Raw genomic sequence first — 19,275 nt, 5'->3', positions numbered from 1 at the left:
CAAATAAATACACAATTATTACAAAACAACCTGATCATTCCAAAACGATGATTACGCACCAGACCTCTAAAGAGAATTACTCTTAGGCCTGCGTGCCCACAAATTCTTACACACCAGCCTGTGCCTCAGGGACATGATTACACACCAGCCTGTGCTATGGATGAGTAATGACAGGGGCACTATTGGGAAAACCAGTGTGTAACACTAGCTTAGTATTAATTAGGCACACTGATGCTGCTCCAAATGACAAAAAAAATCTTATCTGGAAAACCCCAGGTCCCAGGCCTTTCAGATAATACTCTCATACCTGTATTAAGAAAGTACAGGTATGGGATCTATTATCTGGAGACCTTTGTACAGTTTTCTGGATAGGGGTTTTCCAAAAACTGGAGCACGATGTCTAAAAAGAACTAAAACATTTCAAAATGTCATCACCTAGCATTCCCCTGCTCGTTAAATTGTTGCTTTTCTTAGTTCATAGCAACGAAGGGATGAAAACTTGGTTATCGTGTCTATGTATATAACAAAATCACAGAACGGCAAGTTTACTTTTTTCCCTTTCTATGTTTGGAACTTTGTTGATAATGGGTTTCTGGATAAAAATGCTGTATTAGATCTACTGCTATGTGCTATGTGATACCATTGTGTATCTATGTTACTAGCACTTTATGTTCATGATGTGTTGGCATCACCGGGAAAATGACTAACAAAGCAACTTCTTTATTGCTTTGTTTCCCCCTGAAGAGATGGGACTTTCATTTGGTAGCATATTGGGACAGTTTGTCTTTGAAGAATTCACCTAGGGAAAGATGAGGCAAAACTTCTATAAATAAACTGTTCTGGAATAATTTCTATAATTTTATGACATTTTCATAGTAGGTATCTTATGTCTAGCTTATGTTGCTGCAGTTTCCTAAAATGTAGGTAATCTGCAGCATCTGGTTATGTAGTAGTGTACTAGTGTCCCCACTGCTCCTTGAATGACAGGCTTATCTTACCTCTGTAGGATGCTTTCGCTTCATTGTGTAAAAATCTTCCAGGACTGGTTTTACTGATGGTTTCCTTTTGTACTTCTCCTGTATGCCCATCTTTCTGCTTAGAGGTAATGCCACAAACCTGTTAAAGAGTTAAAAATTAGCCCAAACTGGTAAATATACCAAACATGTACTTTTAACCATTTGTTTTAGTCAAAACAAGAAAATACCCATATCTGGGACACATCAGTGTCTAATCATGTGACTCTGGGTCTAATCATGTGACTACAAATTTATGATCATATCCAAGTCTGTTACCAGGGGTGGGCTGGCAAATTTCAGCCCGGGGGGCGCACATGCGGCCGCATCACATGACACGCAATGCGGCAGCGTCAATGCGTGCCATGTGATGCGGGGGGGGGGGGGCGTCCTGCCCCCCAGGCCCAGCCCGCCGCTGTCTGTTACTCAATATTTTTCACTGACTTTTGGCGGTGTCACTTAGGCTGGGTGCACAGTGCAGGTTTTTCACCAGATTATTGGGCCATTCACGCGAGAATCGACCGCTAGGTCCGATATCGCATTAGTGTGTACGCTCCCACGATCATGTTTATCACTCCAAAGCACATTGTATCGTTTACTTTGATTTTATAAATGGACTAAAAATCTCTATAAATGATGGAATTTTAGATTGTAAGCTCCAATGGGGCAGGGACAGATGTGAATGAATTCTCTGTACAGCGCTGCGGAATCAGTGGCGCTATATAAATAAATGGTGATGATGATGATGGAACGTTCTTGATCGTGTTCCAGTTTTGCAGTGTGTATGCACTCACGCTCAGGATCTCCATAGAGTTTACAGAGTCACAATCTTGTCGGCTTATGGTTATGACAGATGAATAGCACATATCTGAAGGTAAATCTTGTAAAACTGGTATAGTGTGTAAACATGAATCGGTATGCTGATTTTTGTTGGTAAAATCGTTAACGATATCACATCAGCAAGTTTTCTGTACTGTGTACCCAGCCTAATTCCATGTAGTTAATTCAAGCATAGTATAAAGTTTAGTTTCATGGCTTTAGGATCTTAACATGACATTGCTATAGCTTATATATACAAACTCATAGCGGTGTATCTGCGACTACTTCTCCCTCAGTATAGTGATTAAGAAGCGTTAACACACAGTCTTAATATTAACTGCATTAGCACTACTAATAGTATTGAATATAAAATTATTTATATTAATTATGGATTACAATCAACCTAAAGAGTATGAGATTAATTTGGAACATTTAACAATCTTGTGAGATTTATATTATACTTGTTGGGTTTTATATAAGATTAGTAAGTTTAAAGGGTTTAAAGTTGTACAAAATTAGTAAATAAAAACAGGTTGTACATCTTTGTATTCCTGTCAACAGTCCTGAGTTCTGCAAAATAGTCTAGCATACAAATTATATCTACCAGAAGAGTGGTGGGGTCTTGATAGAAAGGGGATATTGGCGATTGTGTGGATTGGGCATAGTTTGAGCACATCAGGGACGTGGTCTAATTCAATTGGGAATGTTTTGAGATAAATATCTCTGTATAATTATTGCTAGTAAGACACATCTCTCTCCATGTACCCATCATTACCAGACTGCAGCTGGTCACAGCTAGAAGAGTGCTGTCACCACTAGCAATGAGGACTATACACGAGATATACATTTAAGAATGTAAATAGTGAACATGGCTCCTGAACAGTTGATCCGTTCAGGAGTCATATCCACTACACACCTGCTGTTCTGACTGCTGGAGATCTAGGATGAGCTTGTTGTGCCAGGATTGACAGATAGATTTTTTCCTGGCTGTGAGTTCTGAAGAAACTACAACTGCTATCCGGTAATGTCAGAAGGGTGGGTAGAAAGTTTTGCAATAGGGTATGTGATGGTAGGCATAACTAGCAAGAGTTGTTCAAAGATGTACAACCCTTTTAAGATTCGTTTTTTGGGACTTAAAGAATCCTACTCCATGGATTGCTTTTAAATTTTGTGTTGGTTATCACACAATTTATAATATATTCACTTTTGTATTGGTAACAGCTGACACAGGTCCTGTGCATGGCTTTTATGCCATTATGCTAGGAGAGAGGGATTCATGTAACACTATTTCAAAGAATGGAGTTCTACTTTAATACTAGCTTGCAGGTTTATTTGTACAAAAGTACATTCTGGCAATTGTATTGGTTGAGTGTTCCTTAGAGGTGTCCCTCTCTTATATTTAGGACCTGCTGCAGGAAACCTGCAGGTCCCAGCAGCGCCGCGTGCCGAGATAATGGGGGAGGAGAAAGGCAACAGCACATGCAACAAGGGGGAAAATCGACACGGATGGCTGTATAGCTGGACACAATGGGAGAAAATAGAGGATATGCTGAGAGTGCTGATCACCTGGGAACAAACTGTGTATTTGCATGCTGTAGGAAACTTGTGGAAGTTTCATTGTAACTGCAACCTGAGTAAAGTGTTGGGGGAAAGAAGAGAAAGAAAGTAATACAGACTGCATTACATTGAGGCCATAGGGCACTGAGGAATTGGTAGGGGTGATTCCTTCTCCTGTGTCAGAGATTGGAGATGAAGAAGGGATGCTATACCACACACATTTACACAAGGCCCCCTTGGCGGGTTACATATAACCATGAACAGTGTTGGACAGGGAAGTGCAGGGCACCAGTAAAATCTAGTTACAATGACCCACTGATCATTTGACTAAAATATATTTTAAACAGTGCGTACATTTTGTGCCATACATGAACATCAATATACAATATTGAGATTTTGTCTGTTTTCCTTATTGTCTAGCATGAAACATGCTACATTGTTTTGGGGCCTACCAGATGATCTGCTGATAAACTTTTGTCTGTTCAAGTCTGATGCAGAATCTTATGAGGTATAAAAACGACATTTGTGATCAGTTGAAAATATAATGTTAGAATGAATAATATATTAAACTTTGATTCAGAGGGCATCAGTCTCCTGACTTGACCCCAGTGTACAGAGCAGTGTAGGGGACATGGTGAGCTGCAGGGCTGCTGATCAGTGGATAAGATGAAGATTAGCAGAGCTGCTATGTAAATTATTTACATCACAGCTGCCCAGAACTAATGTGAAGGGCACGGTCAATTAGCATTGCATGCGAGCTACCCGTAGGCGCTCAGTCTTTTAGCACATTTGAGGTTAATTTTAGAAGCTGCTATATAATTTATGCTTAACTGTATTTATTGTCAAGAGTTCTTTCAGGATAAAAGACTACATGTGACATATACTGTGACACACATGACAGAAACATTGCTAAAATGTTCACATAGATGAAAGAGAGAGATTAAAAATAAAAGCCTATCTGAAATCATTAAACAGACAAAAAATATTGCACATTTATTATTATTGTTATTGTTATTATTATTATCTTTTATTTATAGGGTGCCACAAGATTTCTGCAGCGCCGTACAGAATACAAACAGTGGACCATACAGGGTAAAACAGTACAGAACAGTAAACAAAAAATACCATACTTCAAGAGCTCCAAACATAGCAGGTATATTGAAGTTGGAGCAGAAGAATAGGTATAGAGACAGGAGGGAATAGGGCCCTGCTCGTAAGAGCTTACATCCTAAAGGGAAGGAAAACCAACTGGAAGCACAATGAGAGTCAGTGGAGGGGGTCTAGTGCAGGAGGAGCAAGTAACAGGAAAGGAGAAGAGAGAGGTGAGGAGAACAAGCATGGAGAGATGGTTAAGTGAATGGTTGTAGGCTTTGAGGAACAGATGAGTTTTAAGATCCCGCTTAAAGGTGCAAAGATTAGAGGACTTTCAGATAGACTGTGGGAGGTTGTTCCAGTGGAGGGTGCAGTCCAGGAGATATCTTGGATTCTGGAGTGGGATGAGGTGATCAGATTAAAATCCATAGGGAAATTGGAGGCCGATACATGAGGTTAAGTGATACATGAGGTTAAATGCAACACAGTGTATAGTGGTTAAGACAGATTGCAAAGGGACAAGTTTGCTAATTGGGGCAATAGGATTCAATCACGCAGCAATGTTGGATTGTGGGTCACTATGAATATAAGAAATTAATAAATGTAAGTTTTGCGTGAAGTGTTTGGAGGAGTGCTAATCAGGTAGAATATTTTAGGGGGTTAACAACAAGGTTTGTGGAATTGATAAGCCTTCCTAAAGAGATGTGTTTTCAGGGAACACTAGGTTAAAGTAAAGTCTCTTCAATCTTCCCCGTCATTGTGCTTATGAAAATGCTCAGTGATTCACCTGATATGTAATCTCGGAGCTTTGACTATAAGAATCTCAATATATTTTATATTCAAGCTGCTCTCTGACGACTTAAAATGATCTCTTAACATGCGATAACTACTCTTTGCCTAGTATATGGGGGTGATACTGCTGTTCCATACTATCAAATTAGCTATATAATCTATACCCTTGTAGAGAGGTTGGGGGCCATTTTATTTGGTCCTATTCCATTTGAGGACATGTTCCACTTACTTTCTGTATTAAAAAAGTTCCAAAAATATATCAATAATACTTTGCTTATCTGATTTAATTCTGTTTGTACTACTGATTTAGTCAAGCATATAATTTATAAGTTGACTTTGATATAGTGTGCTATGATGTAAACCAAAACTTTCTTGCTGAAATTTTGTATTTACAAAATGCTTCTAATGAAAAAAATATATATATATAAAAAAAATAAAAAATAAGAAGTCTCATTGTTATGTATTGTCATTAACTGATCCGTGACTACTTATCAATTCCACTCATTGTGTAATATCTGCTCTGTGCATAGTGTATTGAAGAAACAATGATGCTTCACATTATCCATTTCACCACAGTTTGCTATTTGCTTAATTGTAGAGAAGCTAGAGGTCATTCTATATGGTCCTATCCACTTAAAGTAATCTTTTACCTTAAAAAAAATCCATGGTCTGAGACAACATGCACTTTTCATTGCCTCATAAAGCTTATTCCTGAATTGGTATGCTGTTGGTCTCCAAATTTCTTGCACAGTCTGTCACCAAGGCGAAATAACACCTCTCTCATGTACAGACCAATTGGGTGTATATATTTCACTGGTATCTAATTAAGCTCACTCTGCGTACCCGAAGATGACTCACGCCTATTAAATACAGACCTCTGCATAAATATTAAAGAAGTTATCTCAGACTACTTTGTCTGAATGCCCTGGAGAGGTTATCACCAGGTGTTTGTTGGAGCTGATGGGCCGGGAAGGAGTAAGATCAGATAAACTCAGAAGGGCATGATTACAATTTCCCCAGACCCACACTCTTGGCTGATACACTAAATGATTAAGTCAATGAATATCTTCTTAGTTCTCCTACCCAAAGTCTCACAGCAAAACTAGACATGGACATTGCAGTGGAAGATACTGTAAGGTCCATCAAATCCTCATCAGTGCCAAACTGATTTTCACACAGCCCACTATTACAAAAGTTTTTAGAAGCTGCTCAAACCACATCTAACTGATATTTTCAATCAAATCTGGGTCTCTGCCTGGCTGTGATGATCCCAAAGTCAAAATGAGAACCGGCACTCAGTTCTGAGTACCAGTCCACATCACTCCTAAAAATATATGCGAACATTTTAGCCAACTGAATAAAATTTATGCTACCCACTATCAGGAAGCACAAGGCTTATGTCAGGCGCTGTCTCCGCACTGACACTTGGTGCAGGAGACGGACGCCTGCACCTTCTCAGCAACCACGACCTGTTGCCTAGCAGCGGGAGGCTATCTCTGCTCACCTGTCTGCAGCCAGCATGTCTTACTGCCAAAATCTCCCTAACCCAATCAGGAGGCACCTTATGGTTTATAAAGCAGCCTCTGACACATGTCTAGTGCCAGAGTATTTGGTCTTCAGCCTTGCTCCAGCGTTTGTTCCTGTGTTGCTGGTATTTGGATTCTGACCCCGGCTTGTTCCTGACTTCTCGTTTGGTTCCTGATTCTGGCTTAGAGTGATATTTGGTATTGACATGGCTTCCTGACCATTCTCCTGCTTCTGATTTGGCTATTTCTGTTTCTCTGGTTTTGAACCGGCTGGCTGACTACTCTTCTATCCTGCCTCGTGGTGGGCTTTCACCGCTGCCTCAATTGTTACCTCGCCAGCTGACTGATATTAAGGGCCGCGACCTGCACTTCCTTTGCAGCGAAGTCCATATCTCCTTGCGGGGGTTCCTGGTGAAGACCAGGGGCGTTTTAGATTCTGCGCCTCAGTACTCAGTAGCGCCAACTGCTGGCAGGTATCATCAATTCCACCTAGTGATTCTGACAGCTTAATCCTACAACCAGCCGAAGTTTGTACTACCTACCTCCAGGGCGCAGAGTCTAACATGATGCCGGTCTTCACCAGAGCCCACCACAAACCAGGATGGGATTGGCTGCGGGTCGTGGCCCCTGGGGTAGATCTTGAGCGAGGTTTGTGTGCAGGAACAGGACCACTATTTGTTGCATAAATAAAGAAATGAATACTGAATAAGAGAAAGGACAGACACTGGCTGAATAAAGTGCTATAATGGTAATAGTCAGTAGAATTCAGCACCATCAGGGATCAGTACCGGGATAAGCTAGCTGGGAACAGCACCACAGGTAAGTGTTGTAGGAACTCCACCAGGATACTAGTGGTATATATACTGCACCAAGATAATGACAGCAATACGGAACTGTACCAGTATACTAGTGATATGAACTGCACTAGGATACCAGTAATATTGAACTGCACTAGGATACCAATTATATGAACTGCACCAGGGTAACAACAATTTGAACTGCTCCAGGATGTAGAGGATATACGGGAGCAAAGAATACCTAGATGGAGAGCTAAGATAAATGCTCTGGAACCTAAATGGTGCTCAGAGCAGGTTTATATAGCGTAGAGAGGAGAAGTCAGAAATGGCAGGGGCATGCAGCGTTCATGTGACCAATATGACTTTCAAATAGGCAAGCTGGCCTGACCAGACAATAGATGTGATGTTTTCACTGCATGGCAGGATGTATGATTAACTTTGGTGAGTGGTGAGCATTACTTATGGATGGTTGAGTGTAACCCAATAGTGTTTCTCTCTGGTATATTGCAGTCCCACTATGTCCTTCATATGTCTATTTCTGGAGTATTATGCCAGAGGATGTTCTTGTCTGGTATATTGGGGCATATTCAATTGACGGCGGGATCGCCGAAAATCCCGCGCTACAAAAATATTACCGTTAACTTCTGACTTCTCCTTTGGTTCCTGATTCTGGCTTAGAGTGATATTTGGTATTGACCCGACTTCCTGACCATTCTCCTGCTTCTGATTTGGCTATTTCCGTTCCTCTGGTTTTGACATGGCTTGCTGACTACTCTTCTATCCTGCCTCGTGGTGGGCTGTCACCGCTGCCTCAATTGTTACCTCGCCAGCTGACTGATATTGAGGGCCGCAACCTGCACGTCCCTTGCAGCGAAGTCCATACCTCCTTGCGGGGGTTCCTGGTGAAGACCAGGGGCGTGTTGGACTCCGCGGCTCAGTACTCAGTAGCGCCAACTGCTGGCAGGTTCATCAATTACACCTAGTGATTCTGCCAGCTTAATCCTTAATCCTTCTGTATATATATTTCAGGAGCAATATGCAATTAATGTTTCTGTCTGGTGTATGCATATTTAGTGATGTACCAATTAGATTACAATGATTAGAATGCTGTTGTTCCCCGGTTAGGGTGAAAGGACAACAGTTCTGTTGAAATAGGAAAATGTCTAGCATATATTCATGGTTGTCTCCTGGGGAAAGTTAAAGTTTTATTGAGTTGATAAATCCGGCTATTACATCCATTCCAAATAAAAAGACCACTGGGCCTGACAGACCTTATTGAATTCTATAATAATTATACAGACTGTCTGAACACACTCTTGTTTTATTTGTGTGAAGAAACTTTCACTAAACGTATGTTCCCTGCTCAATGATGAAAGCCTTAATTACTGTATTCCCCAAGCCTGGTAATGATGCTACGAATTGTGCTTCATATAAGTCTATATCATTGAAAGTTCAAGTAATGATCCTGGCAACTATTTTAGCTACCAGATTTACCAGAGTTTTATTATACAGCCTACCAGACAGCCTTCGTGGCTTGGAAATATTAGGTGACCTTATGAAAATACCATATGGTCTCATTTAAACGTCTAGTTAAAGATTATGGATGTTGCTAGATGCTGCTAAGCATTTGACTCGACCATACCTTAAAGCAACTATGGCTGTGATTGGATGTGGAAAGAGTTTTATCTAATGGGTAAACATGTTGTTTAAAAACCCTAGAACTAGAATATGTTCAAATGACTGGATATGAGATTCCTTTTCATTGGAGAAAAGCACTTGTCAGGGATGCTCTCTATTCCTTTATTATATGCAATCATTGGAGAACCCTTTGGAGCTCGTGTAAGATCTGAAAAATGGCATAATGGCATGGTTAGAAGTGTTGACATGATTTTAGTCATGGGAAACACCTCTGCATCTTCACAGAGGATTCTAGATCAGTGGTTCCCAAACTGTGTGCCTCGGCTCCCTGGGGTGCCTCTGCGATCTCACAGGGGGGTCGCAGCCAGGGCCGGTGGTAAGCAAGGCAGGAGACTACTTAGTAATGTTTTTGGCTTAGGGGTGCCTTGAAAAATTTAAGGAGACCCTAAGGGTGCTTCGAAATGAGAAAGGTTGGGATCCACTGCCCTAGATATTATCACCGAGGCTGGGCACTACTCAAGATTAAGTATACACAAAATCTGTGATTTTCCCTATAGATAGCAGTCTCTCTCATGCACTGACAACACATCTGACATTTCAATACATACATAAATTTACATACTTAGAGATTTAGATTACTGGGGAATCTTCCTCCTTTTATGAGAATATAAATCCTCTATTTTGCTCAATTTGCAGGTCAATAAATATGTGGTCTTGATTCTTCTGGGGCCTCATTTCATTCATTTTATATACAATTATGCTGCTCCCCAAAGTATTATGTTATTTAACAATCCTCAATTTATCTACTTTACTAGATTTTGTTTCTGAAAAATAACAAAAATAATCCTTTGCTTCATTTGGGAAAAAGACCTAGCAAAACTAAGGTTAAACTCACTGCAAGCACAAACCAGATGGGATGGGTTAGCTTTTGCTTATTTACATAAATATTCCTGCAATGCATTTCAAATTAGTACTTCTTCCTCAGGCAATGAATGCATGCTAAAATGGCACAATTGTAAGTGCATAAATGTATTAACTAATTATATAAATCTACCATTCTTTTGATATATTAAAGGATTTTCTGATGATTTTTATAGCAAGCATCAATCTTTGATTTCAATTAAGTCTGGCAGAAATATAAATTGCATAACTGTATTCCTGGGCATGCAAGTTTAATTAGCATTTTAATACTGTACTAGAGAGGTTGAAATGAACATTACTGTAAAAATATTTTGTTATATATGTATAATATGTGACTCTGTATACAGTCTGCCAATAGAATTGTCCCAATGAAATGTACAATTAGAGCAGAACATCTCCATCATCATAGAATTTTCTTTCCAGCTTAGAGAGCATCAACAAGGATGGCAGTCAGGAGGACAGAAGGAGTTAGTAAAGCTAATGGGAATCATTATCTATTACCCACTATTAGTGTACTTTATGCAACACAGGTGAAGTTTTAATATATGTATTTTATTTTCTAAGTTTCTTATCATGTGCTGCAGAAAAGCAAATTTTAGAGAAACTTCAATAAAAGCCTTACTAAATATAATAATGAATAGGAAATCATTGGCAATAATCCTCTTTCCTCTTCTGAAAGTAAGGGGGATATGCAATGATTTTAACAACTGCTACTGATTGACGTAATATTTCAACAGCTACTGTTACAGTGTACTGAGTAAAAGTAATGGATGCAAATTCACTACTATTAATTTGCAAAATTTGTCCACGTTTTCATGGTAATTTGGACATTTGTTACCACTGTCTATTTCCATGTTTATAGATTGTATGTTATCTATGGCAAGAAAACATTGATACTCATATAAATAAATGCAAATAACTAATGTTCTGTGCTTAATAACAGTATCTATATGCTATGCTTGAACAATAGAAAGGTAAATGTATATAAACCCGCTAAGTAAAAAGAAACTCTTAATTCTTATTTATGACATATCTAAAATCTGAATATATTTATGTCCAACTGCAATGATGAGCACCATCGTCAGGAATCTCACAGGTGCTTGGGGGCACAGGATACATACTGGTTCACAGTCTTATAATGAGGCAAAGTTAGACTGTTGTCTCAAGTATCAATATCTAGGGTTTAAAAATTATAGGAAGATAGAGACTACCTTTTCCAAGTGCAGTCAATTATATTATGTTCCTTGCCATTAAGCTGATATTACATGGGACAGGCTTTAGGACAACAATGCCATGGTAATGGCTGAATATGGTGCCTTTTCACAACCCAGTAAATTGGGAATGGAAATAGACCTTTTACTAAACTCAGTTCATATGTCAAAATAATGGCCTTGACATTCCCATACACAACATTCTGTGCCCCGGGCCTGGGATAATGCCTTAGGAGACATTTGTATTATGCAAATTATCAGTGCCTGTGCTAATCCTGGGGGAAATTCCTCAAGTCATTGGTTAATATTAATTCAGGCTCATGTGTTGCCAGTTAAATATTTACACAAACAAGGATAAACTAAAAATGGAGTTAAGAAAGGTAAGAACAATAAATAGAGAATTAATTCCAAATATACCCATTCAAATCTCATCCTGTATATAAAGTACACGCAGTATAGTATTATCTTATGTAAGCATTCACAATACACAATACACACAGCATACATGCAGTATAAGTATTACTTATGTCTACAATTTACAGACCCACAAACACATGACTGTAATGCGGATCCAAATATAACTGGGATTAACTCTTTGAAGCTTATTTTCCCAGAAAGATCTTACCTTTCAAATAAAAATCTCAAGGCAGTGAGGGTAAGCATGCATGGAACACCGAAGAGAAGATCACAAGGTTGCGGATATTGAACATCTTCTGTTTCCTTCATGTCTTCCCAGGTTATTCCGGGGGGAAGCCAATATTCCTGTCGCCAAAGCCACTGGTTGAGTAGTGCATCCATTCTGTGCCCAAAAGAGAGACAAAGCTTGAACTGAATTCTCACACTCGTATATACTTGCATATATTTTATGTCATGAATAATATCAGGAATTAAAATATCCATACACAACAGTAACATCCATACAATTAATAAGCCTCTATGACCAGAGTAGGGTATAGGACAAGCAGCATATACACATTTGCAGTAGGAGACCCTGATGGATAAAACATATATTTCAATGATTTCTCAAGCAAAATTCACTAAAAAGTGATAAAGTCAGCACTACTCACAACACCAACAGAAATGAGAAGTGCCAATTTATAGTTCAATAAATAAATGTTATACTTAAAGTGAAGAGAACCACAATATTTATCTGCATCACCTTGAAGAAACAAATAACAATGTAACACAGTTGGGCAAAATGCAGAAAGCAGACAAATGCATGTAGATGTATATAATTAGTTAATAAATGTATGGCATTTTATTGGACTTTGGACTTATGCAGTCCCCTTACCACTATGGTATCTTGCCCCCTGTCCTGGATATAGGAAAGAATATTTGAAAATGAAATACATATTAAAATTTATGGTAGCTCTGAACCAGGTAGAAGACAGGTAACCTGAATCCTGTATACATTTATTAACTAAATACATAAATCTAGCATTTGATATATTGTGAGATTTTCTGATGTTTTTCCTAGCAACTATTCCTCTTCTTTGAGTATGGCAGAAATATAATTTGCATAACAATTCAGAATTATATTCCTGGGCCTTGCAAGTAATCTAAATAAATTGAGTTAGCAAAACAACTGTAACCACTGACTTCCTGTCCAAGGATTACCTGATTTGTGTTGCCAGTCTCATAGGGCTAAAACCTAATGCTTGAAAGGGTGAAAAAAAAAGTGTGAAATTGGTTGTAATTACATATTATTTTCATATTGTTGAGTTCCAGATTAACACCGATCAATTGATTGCCATAAAATCAGCAGGGTATGCATCTAAAACCTTAGGGAACCAAGGTAGTCATTCCATAGAACTAAATGCCAAGTGCCCATCCTACCTATTACTTATAGATATACTTAGATATAGCAAGTGTCTAGTCCAAAACCTGTGTCAAAAAGGAAGCACTATAATAAGGTAGTTCTCTAAGCATCTTTAATTTATATAACAGAAATGACATTAGGGTGATCTGCAATGCATTGTTGTTAATGCTAGTGCTGAATGAGAGGTGTTTAGAAGACTTGACTTTCAAATATATCATATATCTGAAAGACATCATGAAGTTCTCCAAAAGTTTTCAAGAGCACATTATACACTTGGACATTGTCTATACTTACTTGGAAAACTTTGTCTACTGTACAAGTTGAAACTCTATATTTAATGAAAGAGAGCATTGCCTTTCTGGGGCATGTATTTGAGGCTCAAGAGTTAGTAATAGAAAAGGCCAGTTACAGCCTCTGGCACTATATACGTAATCCATCCAACTATAGCTCTTTCAAGCCTAAGTTACTAGCAGAGATCTGGGTGGAAACCAATAGTACCACCTGGCGAACCTAGATGGACATATTGTTGCGGAATCAGTGTCTTTATTGTCACTGTGGTACTCTTCCGCTATGCGCTGGTTGCTGACATGGAGGAGCAGCAGTCGTCAGCTTCTTATCTGTCAAGCTGCTGGCTGCTGTTCCTCCATGTTGGTAATGAGCTGGGAGTGCAGCACTGGGCTATCATGTCCTAGACCAGCTCCACATTCCCGAGAGGAGAAGATGCCTCTCTGTGCCTGCTTCACACAAGGTAAGAAACAGGACCAAACATAGAGCAGCCAGGCGGGTGGTTTCATTAGTATAGATCTAATTTTTCTTTTGTTATTAAAAAGTAATAAAATAAGAAAACAACAGAGAAAGCTGTAACAGGAAAAAAATACAAATAACTGATCACTGTAAAATGTTGTAAGTGCCAAGCAAGAACAACAAGATCAATACCCCAGATATATCAGTACAAACAAGTAACATTTTAAAGATAATTATTAAGGGAAAATACAGGTATATTAAAGCAGCAATCCCATAAATCACTGTGGGGACTGGAAGAAAAAGCCTGGTAATAAACATTGCTCCTTTGTTTGTTTCTTCAGGCTGCTATTAATGTTTTATAGTGCTGCACTTCATGTGACTATGATACCCAGAAATTGTTTGGTACTGGGATGCTGTGGAACCGGACTATGTCACAGCATGATACAGGAGAGACTCTAGGATACAGGGGAAAACCTAGGCTGTGAGGCTGCTGGAAAGTTCCAGGGTTTTTGAGACAGAGACTGTTAAGAGGATGAGCCTCAGTGTGTGAGTGCGTGCTAAAGAGACATTTTGAAAAAAAATAAATTTCTGGATGCTGTTGTAAGGAAAGGGAGGCGAGTGTTGTTGCTGAGAGCTAGACTGCTGCAGAAGGCTGAGGTGTGTTGCCAGCCAGAATTCTGCATCTGAAAAAACTTAATTATAGGGCCTACAGAGGGTGTCTCTAAAGACAAGTGCTGACACCAGTGACAATGAAGATGGAGCTCAAAACTTCATGACAGAAAACAGGTCTGTGTAATCAAATTGGCTGTGTATTTTTCCTCACTTCACAGTATATCCTACATTTTAAGAGCTGCAAACTAAATTTAAAGAGAAATTTGCTTAACAAGTGAAAAGCATTCCCAATCTCCTACTACTACATGCAGCATGACCCCTGGGTATACCTGAATTACAGAATTAATCACCAGTGCCCACTCTGATAGTAATCTGGTATCTGAAGCACCCTGATACCCATCATAACCTGAATACACTAGTCAAAGAATAACATCACAGCTGACTTCTTCCTGCAAGAACATATGAAATCACGGTGTTAACTTCTCTGGCAATAAACTGCATTTTTGATACTTGAGACAGTAATTATTATTGTTATTATTATTATTATACCACCATTTATTTATATAGCGCCACTAATTCTGCAGCGCTATACAGAGAACTCACTCACATCAGTCCCTGCCCTATTGGAGCTTACAGTCTAAATTCCCTAACACACACACACACACACACACACACACACACACACAGACTAAGAGGGACAGACAGACTAGGGTCAATTTGTTAGCAGCCAATTAACCTACCAGTATGTTTTTGGAGTAGTAATCCACTGTTTTTGTATCTTTGACTGTATCGAAGGTACAAGACTGCTATTAATATCGTTCACAGGGGCACTCAGCCAAAACAAATCCTCATTAATGCAAGGTGTTACCTGTTTCTCCTGTTCTAATATCTACACCTATATAAAGCCCAGTAAATACATTTATGTTAAATAGCTTTCACGTGGATGGACTTCGTTAAAAGGGATTCTTTGACTGTGATATAATTTCCTTGTGGTGTATTGTTTGAAATGAATGTTCTTTATGGTATTAGGAACTAGGGGCCTGATTCATTAAGGATCTTAACTTAAGAAACTTCTTCTTTAAGTCTCCTGGACAAAACCATGTTACAATGCAAGAGGTGCAAATTAGTATTCTGTTTTGCACATAAGTTAAATACTGACTGTTTTTTCATGTTGCACAAATGTGTTCCAGTTGAGAGTCTGTAAGTGTGACTGGCAGACATACTTGCCTCCTTCCAGTTTTTGAAAGCAGAAAAGATACGTAGTAGAAGAGCTAAGAAAAATAATAATGTCTTCAAATGCATGCTTAAACTTACCTTGCTATTTAACGGGAATAAAAAAAATGTCTATGTGGGATTGCTGCTTTAAAGTCAGTAAAGAATAATATGTAAGAGGTTATCAACTGAGTCAAAATTGGAAATTCTATAAATAGAATCTCCAACCCTGTACTAAACTTATATGTTAATATACCTGACACGCCCCTCCAAGCACAAGGGGCCAGTCTAAGATATGCTCAACTCCAAATATGTAAGTTTTGCGCCTGCTCAATACATTTCTACAAACCAAAAATATTCCAAATCTAAATGAGACCTAGGGGTAAATGTATCATACTCCGGTTTCTTCAATTCGCAGGATTTTGGCGAGATGACAGCTAAAATTTAAAGCGGTGCTGCCTTGTAAAGGCAAGTTTCCCTTTACAAGGCAGTGCCGCTGTGGCTGGTCCTGGAGATTGGACAGGGGGAGACTTGCTGTCTGATTTTTTTAATTAATAGAGGTTTCCATTCCTTTCAATGACCCATTAACTTTAATTGGGTTTCAAGCATGAATGAGACACTTAAATGAATGTTTTTTTCCTCACAGCAATAGAGATTTAATTAGTCTAGGCATCAAAGCAGTGAGACCCCACTGTTTCCACCTACCAATCAAAGGTGACCAGAGTAGGAAGCTGCTTGTGATTGGCATGCTGGGAATCTGGGTCCTAGGTACTCAAAGATTTAATCATTTAGCAACAGGAGCAATAGTATTTGACAGGCCTGGGGATGTTTTCTACTAGGATAGGGGGATCACAAATTTGTGGTTTCTTTAATATAGTGGTAAGAAGCCCAGGCTGTCTAGTGCTGGGGCAGGTTTAGTAATTTTAGGGGAGTGGCAGTAATTATTTATTTATTACCAGAGCTTTCTCATTCATTTCAATGGTCCATTTATTTAATTGGTTGCTTACATGTAGCATAAGCACTGGAAACCATATTGAAATTAAATAAATTGGAAAACCACTGTACTACTTGCGTTCTTGAAGTATTTGCAAATGCACATATTGACGGCATATCAAGCACTTATCAGACATATATGCTGATACTTGCTGTATTTCGTGTTAAAGTGCACTATGTATGCTCAGAAACAAACTATATGCCAGAGAACGCAAGTGTAATTCATCTTTGAGCGCCAAGGACAATTAATACAGTCTACGATTTCATGGGGAGGGGAATGGACGTATTCATGTAGTCAACCTGATTAACCTATTTCAGGGTTTCAGGGGGGGGGACAAAACATAAAACTTACTTTTTTAATAATGTCTAAAATGACCATATTTTTAACAGTTGGCAATAATTGAATACTTTTTTTTAATGAGCGTTCTCCTGAGACTTTATATTTTACATATGTATTGAACGTATACGGCAGTGTATTGTGTCTGTCAGAGCAGAGCGTACCTAGACCCGTATTCAGCAAGAGATGTTTCTTCAGATCTGCTTGTAGTATGTAATAGGGATATGCATATGCTCGATTTCTGTGCATTTTTAAAACGCACATTATGTTTTGCATTCCTTAATGAATCAGGCCTATTAAGTTTACATTTGTTTTCAAATGCAGTTTGCATATTTTATTTCCCATTTCTACAAAATATGGCCCGACCAAAGCAAGTGGTTTCCTGCCCGCTCAGGCTCCAAGATGTCTACCCCTTCCCTCACTGAGAAACATTTTGAATTTTGCAGCCAGCGCTTGTTAGCACAACAGGTAGGGTCCGGCGTTGGCATGCCCAGTGCTGGCCTCTGGTCCGTGGTGCCCCCCTGCATCCTTGGATGACTTACCTGGCTGGGTAGTCATTGGGGATGATGGGCAGCAACGTGCTCTGGAGTGGGCTGTCACACAGCCTAGCTCCGAAACTGCGGCTAAATATGACAGGCAACACATGGTGTTGTGATGTTCATCTCCTCGCATAGATACGGTTGAATTAATTTCAGTTAGGGGACATGCTGGCGCACCCCAGGCCGCTCAGTTAGGACACTGGACAGTGATTGCTGCACTGTCGAGGGCAAATTACAGTACTCAATGAACAGGGGGACCACACAGGGTTAAACCCTTCCAGTGCGGCAGGGAGGCGGTGGCAGACACCACCCAGCCCCTTACTATCTAGTACTAATAGAGAAGAAGGAATAAATATTTGCAGGGACAAGGGAGTCATCCTTTCCCAAATTTTACTTTTACCCCCCTGTCCTGAAGACAGCAGGGGCAATTTCACGATGCATAGTCACAACTTCCGGCAACACCACCACCACTATCACAGAATCCACAAGGGGTCAGGTGTGATAACCCCCGCCCCCCCGAAGGGTGTGAGCAGAGGTTCCTCTCAATTGGCTCATTGCTCCCACCCATCACATGAATGTTTCCTTCCCCCAGCCCGGGGTTTATATTGGATTTTAGTCGTATTGGACCATACCATCAGTCCAATCTTGCTCAATATAACAGGGCTAAGGCGTTAGGTGTTGTACTACCACTGACGTGTCATTTTCTAAAGATTTCCAGATGCAACCAAGAGAATTGTTGACTACACATTCTCCACAGTTACTGGAAGGCCAAAGGACTACAGGCGGGTGTCGTAACGTGATCTATCCGGATTCTGAGTTGAAAGCAGGGACACCACTGCATTCATTGAAAATGTTTTTCCTGCTACACATGACATTAGTCCTCCTCTAGATAGCACCAGCGATAATTATTTGGATACCGAACTGGGTCAGTGCAAGCTTCTTAAACTGTCGCAGATACATACACAAGCAGCGTCAATGCTAGTGTCCCAGTCGGCAGCGCACGGTATTGACATGGTAAAATGTTCCAACATGGTGCTCAGGGATAAAATTAGCAAAGGTCTTTCCATGGATAGGTTTACGATCACGAATAAGGCCAAAAAAGGCATGGCAGTGACTCGTGAGAGCAACGGTATAGTGGAGGAAGCATACAGATCGTTTCCAAATGGGCTGCTGGATACTGTATCTTTGCTGCAGTATAGATCGACACCAGACAAGTGAAACATATTGACATGTGGAGATATCTGCATTTAGTCAATGATTTGTTCATCAATGACGATGCAATGGTGTGGTGCACTTATGATGAACGGTTTCATCGCAAGATGAGTGGGCATGCACGCATTCCACTTGGTTTCAAAGATGTTTAAATCTGGATGGAACTGATGCGGCCTAGTAATCATTCCTCAGTTGTAAGTGGGCAGAAGCGGTTTCTTGCTTCAGTGAGCGTAACAATGTCCCTCTCCAGCCAGAACAGCTGTTATGCCTGTTATGCAGGATCATGTGGAAGGGGAACAGTGTACAAATATTGGCACGTGTTCCAATTGCAGGGGTTCCCATCCCACCTCTGAGTGCCCTAGAAACGTGTCAGGTGCCAACAAGAGAAGATGTGCTGCTGGGGCTCCTGCCATTAAAGTCCCCTCACCAGTTGATTTGCAG

The 19,275-nt window shown here is 39.8% G+C and overlaps 1 protein-coding gene across 5 annotated transcripts in view; it reads right to left on the bottom strand.

Moving 5' to 3' along the window:
* Positions 1-19,275, bottom strand: part of CERS4 (ceramide synthase 4) — a 103,098-nt gene that overhangs the window by 65,701 nt on the left and 18,122 nt on the right. For 3 of the 5 annotated variants that reach the window (XM_075204636.1, XM_075204635.1, XM_075204633.1), the window contains exons 2-3: positions 11,992-12,165; positions 999-1,116 (exon numbers count right to left, since the gene is read on the bottom strand). In XM_075204636.1, the coding sequence (XP_075060737.1) occupies positions 999-1,116; positions 11,992-12,164 (291 nt within the window). In that variant the 5' untranslated portion in view covers position 12,165. Of the gene's footprint in view, positions 1-998; positions 1,117-11,991; positions 12,166-12,983; positions 13,022-15,281; positions 15,341-19,275 lie in introns of those variants that run through there. The other 2 variants (XM_075204637.1, XM_075204632.1) reach the window with 2 other exon arrangements.

The sequence above is a fragment of the Mixophyes fleayi genome, chromosome 1, assembly GCF_038048845.1.
Source record: "Mixophyes fleayi isolate aMixFle1 chromosome 1, aMixFle1.hap1, whole genome shotgun sequence".
Classification (NCBI taxonomy): Eukaryota; Metazoa; Chordata; class Amphibia; order Anura; family Limnodynastidae; genus Mixophyes; species Mixophyes fleayi.
Note: the sequence above shows the minus strand (reverse complement) of the source record. Positions and strands in the feature narration are given on the sequence as shown.